The following is a 15,681-nucleotide window of genomic DNA, read 5'->3' on the forward strand; positions in this document are numbered from 1 at the left end:
TGGGGATGTGACCCACTTTGGGATCCTAACCCACAGTTTGAGAACCGCTGACCTAGACTACTTGTTTCAGAGTAGCAGCCGTGTTAGTCTGTATCCGCAAAAAGAAAAGGAGTACTTGTGGCACCTTAGAGACTAAGAAATTTATTTGAACATGAGCTACAGCTCACTTCATCAGATGCATTCAGTGGAAAATACAGTGGGGAGATTTATATACATAGAGGACATGAAACAATGGGTGTTACCATACACATTGTAACAAGAGTGATCAGGTAAGGTGAGCTATTACCAGCGGGGGGGGGACCTTTTGTAGTGATAATCAAGGTGGGCCATTTCCAGCAGTCATCTGAGGAACGGGGAGGAGGGGATAAACATGGGGAAATAGTTTTACTTTGTGTAATGACCCATCCACTCCCAGTCTCTATTCAAACCTAAGTTAATTGTATCCAGTTTGCAAATTAATTCCAATTCAGCAGTCTCTCGTTGGAGTCTGTTTTCGAAGGTTTTTTTGTTGAAGAATTGCCACTTTTAGGTCTGTAATCGAGTGACCAAAGAGACTGAAGTGTTCTCCGACTGGTTTTTGAATGTTATAATTCTTGACATCTGATTTATGTCCATTTATTCTTTTATGTAGAGACTGTCCAGTTTGGCCAATGTACATGGCAGAGGGGCATTGCTGGCACATGATGGCATATATCACATTGGTAGATGTGCAGGTGAACGAGCCTCTGATAGTGTGGCTGATGTGATTAGGCCCTATGATGGTGTCCCCTGAATAGATATGTGGACACAGTTGGCAACAGGCTTTGTTGCAAGGATAGGTTCCTGGGTTAGTGGTTCTGTTGTGTGGTGTGTGGATGCTGGTGAGTATTTGCTTCAGGTTGGGGGGCTGTCTGTAAGCAAGGACTGGCCTGTCTCCCAAGATCTGTGAGAGTGATGGGTCATCCTTCAGGATAGGTTGTAGACTACTTGGACTGCCTTGAATTCAGCTTACACCCTTATACCAGGGCTGAATTTGGTCCAGCATATTTCTTCACAGTTTTATGTTAGAAACAAAATGATGGTTACAAAAGAAACAGGCAATCTCAACTGCCTTGTACTTATAGCAGCAGGTACCACTTCTCTCTTACCCAACATGTCTCCCATTAAAACGAGTTAATATGTTAAAAGAAATAATGGTAAAAGAAATGAAAATGATAGCTTTGACAGGGCCAGAGGACTACAGTGAGTAGCAGAAGTTTCAGATGTATTCCCTTCCACTAATTGCACAAGTAATAACAGGATGAAATTCAATAAGGACCAATGTAAAGCACTAAACTTAGGAAGGAATAATCAATTCCACAAATACAAAATGGGAAATGACTGCCTACAAAGGAGTTCTGCAGACAAGGTTGTGGGGGATAGAGTGGGTCACAAACTAAATATGAGTCAATAATGTGATACTGTTGCAAAGAAAACAAACAGCATTCTGGGATGTATTGTGTCGTAAGCAAGATATGAGAAGTAATTCTTCCACTCTACTCAGCACTGATAAGGGCTCAGCTGGAGTATTGTGTCCAGTTCTGGGCACCACACTTCAGGAAAGATGTGGACAAATTGGAGAAAGTCAAGAAGAGAGCAACAAAAATGATTAAAGGTCTTGAAAACATGACCTATGAGGAAAGACTGAAAAAAATGGATCTGTTTAGTCTGGAGAAGAGAAGACTGAGGCGGGACATAACAGTCTTCAAGTACAGCAAAGGTTGTAATAAAGAAGAGGGTAGGAGATTGTTCTCCTTATCCACTGAGGACAGGTAAAGAAGAAATGGGCTTAAATTACAGCAAGCAAGATCTAAGTTAGAGAGTAGGAAAAACTTCAGTTGTAGTTAAGACCTGGAACAAATTGCCTACGGAGGTTGTGGAATCTCTGTCACTGGAGGTTTTTAAGAACTGGTTAGACAAACACCTGTCAGGGATGGTCTCTAGATAATACTTAGTCATGCTGCAGTGCAGGGGACTGGATTAGAAGATGACCTATTGAGATCTCTTCCAGTCCTACATTTTGATGATTCTATTAAATATAGCCTACAGAAACCAGGGTTCATCTCTGTTTAATACCTAACAAACCTAGTAGACTTTATACAGAGTTGTACAAAGCTAAACAATACCGACTTCTAACTAAATGTTAACACTGATGAAAATTATCTAAGCACAATGAAAACCCCAAAAAGAGATGATAGTGTCCTCAATATGATGGAAGAGAAATAGAGTGGGAAACATACATTCTATTCCAATGTCCAAATTATAAAGGGGTGTAAAAAAATTACTTCCTCAAATTATAAGCAATGATAAAAGACTTTCCGTTAATAAGTGATTAGAGAAGTGTGTGTAACCCAAGGAGATATCGAAGCGATATCTGAGCTAGGATCCCTCTAGCATCCTGCCACTAAATCAGAAACAATAGTCCCAAATGAACACAGAATATAACCCAGAACACATCCTGGGCAGATGCTTGAGCAAATGCTGTATATGTCTCTGCAAATACCCAATGTTTCTATCCTTTTGGACATTTTAGCCAGTTGTATTGTTGTTAATAATGATAATGTTAATAAATATTTATTGTATGGTAATACTCAGAGATCCTAACTGGGATTAAGATCCCCTTGTGCTGGGTGCAATACGATCCCAGAAAAGAGACAGTTCTTGCCCTGAAAGACTTACAGTACAGATCTTGACATGCCAATTGAATATTTTTCAATTTTATTACCATCAGATTCTGTCAGAACTGCAAACAAATATTTGTTACTTGTTGCAAGCAACTTTGAAAATAGACATGTGCAGTACGGATTATAGTGCAAACAATCTTGTTTAAATCAGTTTCAGCTGGTTAAAAATTTCAGCATGCTATATGTGAGCTCAGTGGAGAACAAATGATATCTTTCATTTGTAAAGAATTTGTTCAAGAGCACCACCTTTTCCCTGCTTGGCAGTGTTTGTTTTTCATAATTAGCTGTCTATATGATGGCCCATCAAACACATGCAATGTAACGGAGCCCCATGTAGGCTCTCTAAATGGATTAAAATATAATAGAGGTTGTTGAAAAGTTTTCTGCTATCTTGCAGTAAACCAAAATAATCTACTCAATGAATTATTGTATAGCTGTATCTTACTGCAGTTTACTACATTAATAGGAAACTTTGTAATGATCCCTACTATATGTGAAGGTGTGTACTCAACAAAGTAAATATATGTTCAAGTTCATTTCTAAGTCTCTATGGTATGTGGCACCATTTTTGTTATCTGTTCCACAAATCAACCTTATCCCAAACTGAGCGCATTTTGGCCACAAGTGGACATGAACCTGTGAAGTATCCAGACAACCTTGAAGAGCCAGTGCTGGACACACTAGATTTGTTCAAATAGAGGGCATGTGGATGAGGACAGAGAGGGTAGAATTAGAAAAGTAGGGCATGGATAGAGAAAATGTGAGATGAGGGAAAGAATGAGAGGGGCCTCGGTTAATAAGGGAAAATGTGAAAAGGCAGATGGAAGGGAAGAGCAGTGAAGAGAGGAAGAAATTAATAGAACATATAGTTGAGGTGTATTATACATATCAAATATCTGTTAAAAATTATTCCAAATATATGAACAGGTTTTAGATATACCAATGGTTTGTTTGTGGAGTTAATGTGTGAATTAAGTATCAGTAGAAAAACCCCTCTATGACTCCCCTGCCATGCGCACACCATGACCTCACAAAAAACCAAACCCCAATGTATTATTTAAACTGGATCAGGAGGGATATTAAATGCTGTGGACTTTTTCTCACGTATTCTTTTTGATGTGATTGGCTGCCATCTACAGTTCTGTTTGATTTATTGCTTCTAAGAATGGAAAGACAGTAAGACTGTTGTATAATGTTAACTTGTTGGTACTTAGATGAGCACTTTAATCTTACTGAAATTCAATGAGCATTTAAAATTTTTGAATAAGTTTTAAAATATATGCACTCTTCCCCTATTATTGTTATGTTATTGTCTAGAGACCCTAAATCAGGGCTCAAGGTTCCATCATAATAGGCATTGTACGAACTAGTAAAACAAAGACAGTCCCTATCCCAGAGAGCTCACTACCTAGGATTATGACAAGACACAGTAAAGTAGTTTATAGGTATTTATATCAGTGCCCATCACTCAAGTATCTGAGTGACCCCTAAAGAGTTATTAACCAAAACCACAATAGGCTAGTAGTCTAATTTCCTCTTACTTCACTCAAGGCAGTTGGGACTAATATTTTTTTGCATGTTTCATCTAGAGTAATTACAATATAACTTCTTCCCTCCCTTTTTATAGTAATATTTAGAAGAGCTTTTTATAATTATTTTTCAAATTACCCTACAACACTTCTACATCAGCACTGTAAACTTTTATAAAGTCTGATTTTACAAGATTTTATTACAAAGTAATATTTTATCATTGAGATAATTTATCAAAATGTGTGTCTGTTAAAAATGGATCAAAGCTTTTAACATTGAACACATTTCACACAGCTATTTTATTTTCATCTTAAAATATAACTGTATTTTATTAGTACATTAAACATTCCAGATGGAGCAGATCTGCTAAAGCTGACCTATTTTCTACAAAGCTGAGTCACATCCCAGTAAACCCCTGAGACAATTAAAGAGTCTCACTGTACATTTGTATTAAAAAAAAGGATTCAGCATCTAACTGATGTGTTTGCAATACTTTCTCCACCCAGGTTTCCTGAACAGCTTTGAGGAGTTACAAGCAGAGGAATGTGGCATTCTGAATGGATGTGAAAATGGCCGGTGTGTGAGAGTCCAGGAAGGCTATACCTGTGATTGTTTTGATGGCTACCACTTGGACATGGCCAAAATGACTTGTGTTGGTGAGATTATAATGCAATATTTTACATACAATTCATTTTTTTGTATTTTAGCAGATTTACTGTCACAAGCAGACCCATTCACTTGACTTCAGTGGGACTCCTTATGTGAGTAAAGTTACTCATTTGTCATAAGAGTTTGCAGGAGCAAAACCTTTCTGCCAAATGATCATCTGAATTATGTTAAACATTCTAAATCTATATATGATATATTGAAAGCCAGTTTTCACTTGAGCAGCCATCTCTGAATTCCTAGATCATTTGAATATCAGTGAACAGTTGTCCTAGGTATCCATGAGAAATATGGGATTGTGGAGTGTATACTAATAATAATTAGCTAGGGGAACATACTATTCATAATAGTTATAAAAAGTATGTTAGTGTGCCTGTGTCAATTTCAATGCTAAGCTAACTAGTATGGTAAAGGTACTCTTAATTAAAAGACACTCACTAATAACTGACAAAATATAATACATTAAAATGCAGAACAAGCTTTGGTTAAAATTTTCAGAAGTATCTAAGTCCCATTTTCAAAAGTTACTTAGGGACAGATTTTAAAGGTATTCAAGCACTGTGATACAGGCGGGCCAAGGAGCAATGGTAGAGCAGAAATGTATAAACCCTAGGCTAATTAAGGTGGTCCCTGTAGTCTAGGGAGGGTTGCTACAGGTTAATTGGAGCACCTGTTGTCAATTAAGGCCTTGTCAGGAACTAATAAACCCCCTGCTTTAGGCAGTCAGGGGAAGAGGAGGAAGGAAAGAGGACTGGAGCTTGGAGGTGTGTTGTGAGAGCTGAAAGACCAGAGAACCAAAGTAAGGGAGACTCCCTCCCGCAGCGTCTAAGGACCGAGGGTAACCCCACCCAAGGGGGAAGAGGGTAAGAAACCCGCAGGGGGGCTGGGACTCAGAGTGAGGAGCAAACCCAGACCCCCTCCCCCGCTTCCCTCCTCTACCACCTTCCCGGGCCACTAGTGGGGCCTTTGGTGCCCAAGAGCAGGGGAAAAGGGTGGTGTCTTAGCCGCCCCCACCCCCCAAGAAAAGCGCAGGACCCACCATACGAACATCGGCCATCTTGTCACAGCACCTACAGATTCAGATCGGTGCCTAATGGGATATTCAGAAGTATCTATGTATCTAACTCCCTACCTTTGAAACCATAGAATTGGAAGGGACCTCGAGAGGTCAATCTGAATCTTTGGCACCTAAATATTTTTAAAAATCTGGCCCTAAATCACTTTGGAAAATGTCATCCTTTATCTAGCTGTATCATACGTTTTCCCATATACGTGTATATATATTCACATGTATTTTTCTGTCCTTGTTTCCCCAAGATTTTTTTAAGTGAATTTATTACTCATGTAAAGAACTGAATTGAGAGCACCGGAGACTGACATACTCTTATTACCTGCAGTACAGATGCAACTCTAGTAGCAGCACCGTAAGCTTCTTTACACTGCTCTGCCCTAACAGACTATGTCTTCACTGCCAAAAAAAAACGGTGTGGTTTTGCAATGAGATAACTAACGTATATTAGCTATATCTGTAAAATGCTAGTGAAGGCAAAGGGTCTGTGGTTGTTACTGCAAAGTAGCTAGCTGAGGTCAACCACAGGTGGGGGGGTATACGGTTGATCTTGTCTAACTGCATTGCAGTAAAAACTACTTGCACCATGTCTCCAATAGGATTTTACAGCAAGATAGTAATACGCATTCATTATCTCTCTGTAAAACAAACCAAAAAAACCAACCTCCTTTTCGGGCAATGAAGGCATAGACCTACTGCATATCAGTCCAGTGCTATAGAGACTTGCTGGAGGAGTGAGGTAGATTTCTCTTCACAACTATTAGTCACTGGCCTCTCTGCTAAGACTGCCAACTAGTGCTAGTTGTATTTCCTTTCTTTTTTTAATATGGTTACGTAAGAATTGTATTACACCGGAACTGAGATCAACAATTCATTTCACGTAGACCACTGAACAGTCACCAGGTGGCACTTTATGAGCAGGCTTCAAAGGATTAGTTCTTCCTCAAGTGAAGGTCCCTATTGTATTCCACTGTGGGTTACGCATGCACACTTGGAGTTGGAGAATTTGAAAGTAGTGTCCCATTGATCCATGCATGTGCCCTGACTTGCCTTGTGCTTCCATCTGAGGCGATAAAGGGCAGAGTAGAACAACCACGTCTCCAATTGCTTCTCACCGCCGCATAGTCTGGTTCGGAACCTTCAGTGCCTTTGTCTCTGTTCTAATAATTACAATTGTAAATGGTTGTATCAGTTTTAGCCGTACTTTTTCAAATTTTATTTGTTTCCTAGTTTTAGTAGTTACTAGTTTTAACAGTTAGATTAGAATAGACTTCGGAGATTTTCACCCTCTGTCCTCCTACCTGGTACTCCTGTTCGAGTACTGGGCTTCAAACTCTATGCCTCTTGTTCACAATCCTTCTCAGTCACCAGCAACCACCAACGCTGCTTCTACTGCCTGGGAGAAACTCACATCCTGGCTAAGTGCAGAATTTGCCAGTCCTTCCCCAGCCATATCTCAGAAGGCCGAGTACTTGTTCCCTGGAAGTATGTCATGGAGATGGCCCTGAGACCTCATTCAGACCCAGGGCAGGGAATCCTATGTCAGCCTGATTCAGTGAGGAGTGTGCCACGTGCTCCTGTGTCAAACTCCGGTGCCAGCAGAACCACCCCCACCAACCCCTGGTGGGGCCTAGTCGGAAGATTAGGAAGCACACCCCTAAGTCTTCCTCCAAGTCCAAGGAACTGAAACATTCCCTCCACCAGCTTGGCCCAAGGGGATGTAGCACGTTCTAAGTCCCACAGGCACGAGAAGAAGACCCATAAACAAGGGGATTTAATGGTTCCTTCCAGGCAGCAAAGCATTGGTACCGCCATCTCCAGCACCTCACAAGACGCAAGACCCTCCCACACCAGGAAGACTTCAGCAACGGTACTGGCAACCGGAAAAAAGAGAGTACTCCCTACAACAGGGAGATCCAGATCCATGGCTGCACCCCAAGATGTCTTTGCCTTACCGAATCCACAGTCTCCTCCTCCATAAGGTCCCTCCACTTCCAGAGAACTCATATCTCCATCACAGGATATGCCTACAATACTGGGTCTATCACCCTCTTCACATGTGTTATACACCACTCCATTGGCTCTGATGGTACTACCATTGGAACCGGAATCCACCTTTTCCTCTTCCAGTGAATCAGAACGGGGGAAAGAACCGCCTCTGCCATACTGTTTCTGTCCAACATCACAGAGTCCAACACACTCATGGAACTACCTCCTAACCCTTCCCAGAGCCACTGTTGATCCTGCTTCATTGGCCATATTGGGGGCCTTGGGCACAGTATCCTCCTTCGGAGCCTGTCTAGTCCACGAGAGGGTCATCACTAGCTTCCTGCTTCCCCCTCTCCCCCACAAGGGATCCATCAAGCATGCCCATGAATCTGATAGCAGAGGAAGAATTTTATTCCCCAGATCCAGCGGTCCAATCCAAGCTGGCTAGATTCCCATCCTCATAGCTGGACATAACTGTGACTGTGTCATCTCCTTCCCCAGTGGATGACTTCAAACAATTTCAAGACCTTTTATGGAGAGTTGCATGGAAACTCCAAATCCGGTTGGAAGAAATCCAAGACTCACAGCATAAGCTTCTGGACATTCTTCACACTTTGGAACTGACAAGAACAGTACTGCTGATTGACGAAACCATACTGGAGCCATCCAGAACAGCATGGCACACCCCTGCCACATCTACCACCACCCCTAAAGGAGCGGAGAGACACTACTACATCCCAGCCAAAGGCTCAGAATTCCTCTTCTCTCACCCAGCTCCAAACTCACTGGTAGGTCAGGCTGCTGTGAAGAGGGCTAAACAACAACACCTTTGATCCACATCTGTGGACATGGAAGGGAAGCATTTAGATATCCTGGGGGAAAAGAAAAGTCTTCTCTTTTTCCAGTTTACAATTCAAGATAGCCAATTATCAAGCATTGTTGGCTACATATGACTTCCTGAATTATGCTAAATTCAAGGAATTTGCTAATAGTCTCCCATAAGATTGTGCCTGCTTTCAGGCCCTGGTCGAGGAAGGGAAACTCTTAGCCAGAACTGCCCTCCAATCCACAGTGGACATGGCTGATACATACTCCAGGGCCATGGCTATGGCTGTTGTGATGCATAGAGACTCTTAGCTTCATGCTTTTGGTTTTCCTACGGAGGTCCAGAACACAATTGAGGATCTCCCTTTTGACAAATCCCATCTCTTCAAACAGAAGACAGATGAATCTTTGTATATACTAAAAGATTCCAGGACCACCCTTCACTCACTGGGCATCTACACTCCTGCCGCAAAATGAAAGTTCCACCTTCCATTGTCCACACAGAGGTACAGGTCTCCACAGTTTTACCAGCAGAGACCCTATGAACTTCCACGCAAATGACAAGAAGTCCAAAGTTCTCACTGCCGTGGGCCCTCCTCTCAGGCTTCAACATCTCAAACCCAAACACAAGCCATGAGATATTTTTTACATGAGCTTAAGAACCACCACCCACTGAACCTAAGTATTTTCTGTAGTAGCAGCTCACATCAGGCATTATGGTCTCCTTGTTTTTCCATATCTCAACAACTGGCCCATAGCTGCCAGGAAGCCCATGACTTGACCTCTATGTTACTCAGCCTCCTTTTTTCACAGGGAGTCAGCGTCAACTGTCCTCACCGGGCTGTCACTCTATGAACCTCCTGCTGACAGTCCCAGCCAAGGTACTGTCATCTCTTCTATGATGGACAGACTCACATCACATACATGTGGGAGCCCTCTGTCTTCCTTCTTCCCCAGACAAAACTATCATTACTGATATGTCCCTGTTAGGTTAGGGGGCCCATATGGACATCTCGAGAATCCAGGATGCACATCAATCTCCTAGAACTTGGAGCAGTAAGGAAGGCATGTGAATTCTTTCTTCCACTCATTTGCTCTCATCATGTCCTGGTCATGTCAAACACCACCACCACCCCTGGTTTCTCTATCAACAAACAAGAGAGAACGAAATCTGCCGCTGTATGTGCAGAAACAGTCAATAGCTGGAACTGGTGCATCAACAATCAGATCACCTATCCACAGCCTACCTTCCAGGAATGCAGAATGTGCCTGTGAACTCACTCAGCAGACACTTCGTGATCGACCACAAGTGGGAACTTCACAACAAAGTGCTATACAACATTTTAGCGCAATGGAGGAACCCAGCCAGAAACCTATTTGCTTCTCAGACAAACAGCAGGTGTGCCACTACAGCTCCAGAGGAGCCCTCAGTTACCACTCTAGGGCAATGCTCTCCTTCTCTCCTGGTCAGACCAATTGAACTGTGCCTTCCCTCCACTACCACTCCTACCTCAGGTGCTGCACAAAATCGTAGGTCACCACAGTTCTTGATTGCACTTGCCGAGAGGATGAAAGAGCTCCTTGTCTCATCCCAGCATATTTCATCATGGATCACGTCCTGCATCAGAACGTGCTACGGCCTAGCTGAAATTCCAGTCCCGCCATTAACGGTGCACTCCACAAGAGCGCAGGCGTCATCTGCCGCATTCCTTGCGCTGGTCCTTATCCAAGACATATGCAAGGCAGCAACGTGGTCTTCCATCCACACGTTTATGTTGCACTACGCCATCACCCAACAGGTGAGGGATGATGCAGCTTTCAGCCAGGCAGTATTGCAATCAGCAACTCAGTGAACTCCGATCCCTCCTCTGTCAAACCTGCTTGGGAGTCACCTATTGGATTGGACGTGAGCAATCACTCGAAGAAGAAAAGACAGTTACCTACATTTTGTAACTGTTGTTCTTCGAGATGTGTTGCTCATGTCCATTCCAAATCCCGCCCGCCTACCCTCTGTTGGAGTATTGGGGCAAGAAGGAACTGGGCAGGCAGTGGGTCGGCAGGGACCTATATACACCGCCATAAAGGCGCCACTCCAGGGGGCTCCACAGCTGACCCGACGGGTACCACTAGTGTAAAACCTTCCGACGATCGTGCACATGGCACGCACACACACCTATTGGAATGGACATGAGCAAACACTCAAAGAAGAACTCGAAGCTATGAGGCAGACCTGCCCTTTACAGTATTCCACAAGAATTAGATCTCCTTAGGCCTACACCTGAAATTTTTACCAATCCATTCACTTACCTGTTTTCTTCCCAAAACCCGCACACATCTGCAGAAGAACACAGACTCCATTCCCTCAACATCCGACAAGCTTTGGCCTTTTACCTGCAAAGAACAAAAACAATCACGAAGTCCCTTAGGCTGCTTATTGCAGTAACAGAGAGAATCAGGTGACAGGCCATCTCCACCCAGAGAAACACCAAAGAGATTTCCAGCTGCATTAAACTCTGCTACTAGCTGTTGAACCTGCTTACACACACACACACGTACGTATGGGGTCACGCCATTAGAGCTCAAGCAATGACCATGACATCCCTTCAAGACGAGTCTTTCATAAACATATGTAGAGCAGCCATGTGGAGTTCTGTCCACACATTTGCAACACGCTACACCTTGGTGCAGGACTCAGTGGCAAATGCCTCCTTTGGCATGGCAGTTCTCCACATGATCCTTCCGTTGTCCTCCTTGCACCCTCCTCTAAATCAGATATTACTTGTCAGTCACCCACAGTGGAATACAATAGGGATCATGACTCAAAGACGAGGAGGAAGATACTTACCTGTACCTTGAAGTTCTTTGAGATGTGTGGTCTATCTGTATTCCACTTCCCGCCCTCTTTCCCCTCTGCTTCAGATCTGTCAGATTCACATTGGAGAAGGAAATGGAGATGCAGTCAGTCGGCCCCGCCCTTTATTGCCTCAGACAGAAACATAAAGCAAGTCAAGCACATGCATGGACCAGTGGACATTACTTTCAAATTCTCTGACTTCAGGCACATGGTTCATGTGCATAATCCATAGGAGAATACAGATCAGGACCACACCTCAAAGAACCTCCTCATTTTTGTTGGTCAATGTCAATTTCACCATGCACATGCAAACTGACAACAAAAAAAATGTCCTTCGATGATGATCGAAATTTATAGATAGGCAAAGTAAAAAAAATGCTGCTTCGGAACTTATTAGAGTTTGACTGAAGGATATTTATTTTGTATATTTTGACATGCGATGTTGACAATTAGTGTTTTAACAGTTATAAAACTTTAATTTTTTGAATCGGTGTCTACTGTCATTAAATGTCTGACCCCACCCAAAAAAATTTCCTCTGATTACAAAAATTCACAGATAAAAACGGAAATGTTTAAAATCCATAATTTTGTGCAAATGTGAAAATTTATATAGATAAAAATAGAAAAAAGCTTAAAATAAATATTAGCTGCTGAAATTAGAAAAAAATAAAAATCAAACTCTGCCAAACCTATTTAGAAGTGAGTATTAATAATAATTGTTTGTTAACAGCCTGGACTGAATTCAAACTAGTGATCTAGCAGTGAATGACTCTTTAAACCATTACTGATTCCCTATAATATCCAATCCACTGTTTTCTTTTCCATTAAATGTGTATTCATTAAAAAGCTTTTGACCCTCCCTAATATAGTTCTGCCTAATCTGAAGTTAATACAGTTTTTCACTTTTTCATACATGTTCTACCATTGATGGATGATAGAAGTTAATTTAATGCATCCAGGGGAAATAGTCTTTGTGGAGGAAAATGGCTACATTGACATGTTTAGTTATATTGTAGTTTTACCTACATGTTTTTGTTTTTGCAGATGTGAACGAATGCAATGAATTGAACAGTAGGATGTCTCTCTGCAAGAACGCCAAGTGCATTAACACAGAGGGTTCGTACAAGTGTTTGTGTCTGCCAGGCTATGTACCTTCAGACAAGCCAAACTACTGCACACCACTGAACTCAGAAATAGACAGTGAACTGGAGTAGAGAAGAATCTACATAACCTAAGCCCATATACTCTGCACTGTATAAAGAAAAGGAAGAAATGTATTTAACTTGAGCTGAGGATGCACCTAATTTAGAGTGATGACTATATGGAAAACAGCATTAAAATGTGTTTTCTTGAAGGTGAAATGTGATGGGTTGATATTCATCAGCTTCACTGAAATGACAGACCAAATGGACACATTTCTCTATATGGAAGAAAATCAAGTATATAGTGTGTTCATAAGTACAACTCATTGGAAATGGGCAAAACAGTGCTGTTATTTTAAACAGAAGAGGGGGTGGTTGTTTTTGTTTTTACTATTGCTTGATTTAATTGGCATTTAAATAGCAGTGAAAATATTTTATTACTTTTTTCATTTTTTGATTGTGCAGTTCCTTTCCTACCGTTTCTCTTCAAAACTTTTTTCTGAACAGTGCAAATTCTTTTATACAGATTTTTAAGGCCATTTTATAAAAATTGTAACACAGGGTAATGCTCCTCCAGTTCTTTTCTGGACTGGAACATTGGTCACTGACTTTTTTAATTGCCAGTTGTCTGCCCTGTGGAGCAGGCACTGTTTGTTCTCAAATGTTTATACACCTTGGAGAAAAGTCCTCTGTACTCATTTTGTATTCTACATGGTCTTTTACTGCACTTAAAATCCTTAGAACCTTTCTTGCCAAGTTTCAAAGCTGCTAGTGGACAACCATTGGATTCCTTTTGTACATTAAAACAAAAGATTTGAGCTCATGTCTGTATTGTAATATGTAAATTGAACACAAAAGAGATCTTGTATGATTACCCTAACATATTAAAGCTGTATATTATAACTCAATAAAATCACTTTTTTCCTTTTTCTTTTTTTAGAAAAGAAGCTGTTTATTAATTGTAGATTATCTTATTTCTTTCATGGATGTAGTGATTTTTATTGGCATTTGTTTTTTCATGTTTTACAATGGAGTCAACAAAATTAGGGTACCGCTGTATATCTCACTAACCAATATTCTCATACACTATTGGATTTATTTTACACTAATGTAGTTTTAAGGATTCATCACGTTTTTTTCTTCTCTCATATTGCTTTATCAAGGCCAAGACTTTCATTGAAGGAGGTCAGAATAGGTGATCACGATGGTCCCTTCTGACCTTAAAGTCTATGAGTCTTTTGGAGGGTGCCTAAAGTTAGACTCCTACGGGTAGATTTTCAAACACAACTAAGGGAATTAGGCTGACTTGAAAGTTGACTTTTCATTGGTTTTGTGTTTCTAACTCCCTTGGGCACTTTGGAAAATATCCCCACTAAATCCTTAGTTAAGCACCTATGTAAGTGGCTTGATTTTCAAAAGCAACTGCCACTGAAGTCAATGTGACTACTGGCACAACTAAGAGCTGATAATGAGTAATGGTGGTACAGTCTAGACCCAAGTGGACTATGCTGGTAGAAGGGACCTATCAGGAGAAGTAGTACAATTACAGTATGTCCCTGTTATAACAGAGGCCACAAGCTCCATGTCCTTCATGCTAATCAGCTAGAGGAGAAAAATCTTCCTTCTTGTTCTAGTTGAAAATATATGAAAGTGGCACGAAGGATGGAGGAGTCCTGGAGCAATAGCACTCTGTCACAGTTCTCTATGTGGGTATCATTCTCTTCAGGCTGATGATGACGGTTCTGGGGTTATGTGTGGACAAAAGAAGAGCACAGAGGAGTTGAAAGAGAGAGAGAGAGAGAGAGAGAGAGAGGTTTAACAAAGAAGGGAGATGTTTAGCACAAGTGCAGAGAGAAGTAAGATTAAATTAATCAAAATGGACATAAAGGAGGGAAGAAAGACTACAAGAGAAGCTGAAAAAAAGACAATGTCTTGAAGCAAAAAAGATATATAAAAAATATTAAAAGATTTTAAATAGGTAATGTAGTGGGTTGGTGGTGATTGCCCACCTCCCCTCTCCCAGTTCCATGGGAGGCCACTCTGCCTCACTACACCCCTATGTGTCACCCACCGTGGGGGAATTAGCGGGGCAACACACAGGGCTGGGGCTCTGGCCAGCAGCCAGGGCACAGCAACAAACAGGAGGCTCAAACCCTTAGGGTGAGGCAAGAAGTCCTTAGGGCTCAGGCAGGGGTAGAGCACCTAAATACAGTCTGGGGGGCTCAGGCAGGATTCACAGAGTCTAGTGTCCTAGCTTGGCGGACTGTAGGATAATGCAGGCCTCCTGGCCTACGGAGTGGGAGTACTGCCACCACAGGAGTGGGGTGGCAAGAGGGACGCAGGCCCGCCCAACTCCACTGCATCCCAGTCCATGGCCTTAACAGTGGCAGAGTGGTCCACCACTGGGTCAGCGGGGATCCACCCGCAACACACTGACCTTGTACAGGCCAGCTCTTAACCAGACTGTTGTCTAGTTTTCCTGGGCTACTTCCTACCTCCTCAGGGTGTACCTGGATCCATAGGGGGGGCCTCTGGTTGTCAGGGAGAAGACCCGCGGGAGTCCCGGCAACTCCTCCATGGCTTGGTCAGCAGGTGGCTCCGGCAGCTTTGGCCAGTCCTCAGCTTCGCAGGGGCCAGGGCAGTCTCCCAGCTCGGGAGCAGGCAGGAGGCACCTGGCTCCTTTGGCAGCTGCAGCACAACTGAGCTCCCAGACCTGCCTTTTATACTTCCTATCCCGCCCACTGACTTCCGGTGAGAGGGGTGAGCGCAGCCTAGCTCCGCCCACCAGGGCTCAGTCAGTGGTCCCTCCCGCTCTGGGTCCATGGGAGGCCACTCCACCTCATTACAGGTAATCATAGAAATGTAGGAGTGGAAGAGACCTAGATAGGTCATCTACTCCAGTCC

General features: G+C 42.4%; 1 protein-coding gene across 9 annotated transcripts in view; it reads left to right on the forward strand.

Annotated features, from left to right (window-relative positions):
* Window positions 1–13,657, forward strand: part of LTBP1 (latent transforming growth factor beta binding protein 1) — a 366,969-nt gene extending 353,312 nt beyond the window's left edge. For 5 of the 9 annotated variants that reach the window (XM_074949024.1, XM_074949018.1, XM_074949020.1 and 2 more), the window contains 2 exons: window positions 4,739–4,888; window positions 12,680–13,657. In XM_074949024.1, coding sequence (XP_074805125.1) covers window positions 4,739–4,888; window positions 12,680–12,849 — 320 coding nt within the window. In that variant the 3' untranslated portion in view covers window positions 12,850–13,657. The remainder of the gene's footprint in view (window positions 1–4,738; window positions 4,889–12,679) is intronic. The other 4 variants (XM_074949019.1, XM_074949025.1, XM_074949026.1 and 1 more) reach the window with 1 other exon arrangement.
* The last annotated feature ends 2,024 nt before the right edge of the window (window positions 13,658–15,681 follow it).

The sequence above is a fragment of the Natator depressus genome, chromosome 3 (genome assembly GCF_965152275.1).
Source record: "Natator depressus isolate rNatDep1 chromosome 3, rNatDep2.hap1, whole genome shotgun sequence".
Taxonomy (NCBI): domain Eukaryota; kingdom Metazoa; phylum Chordata; order Testudines; family Cheloniidae; genus Natator; species Natator depressus.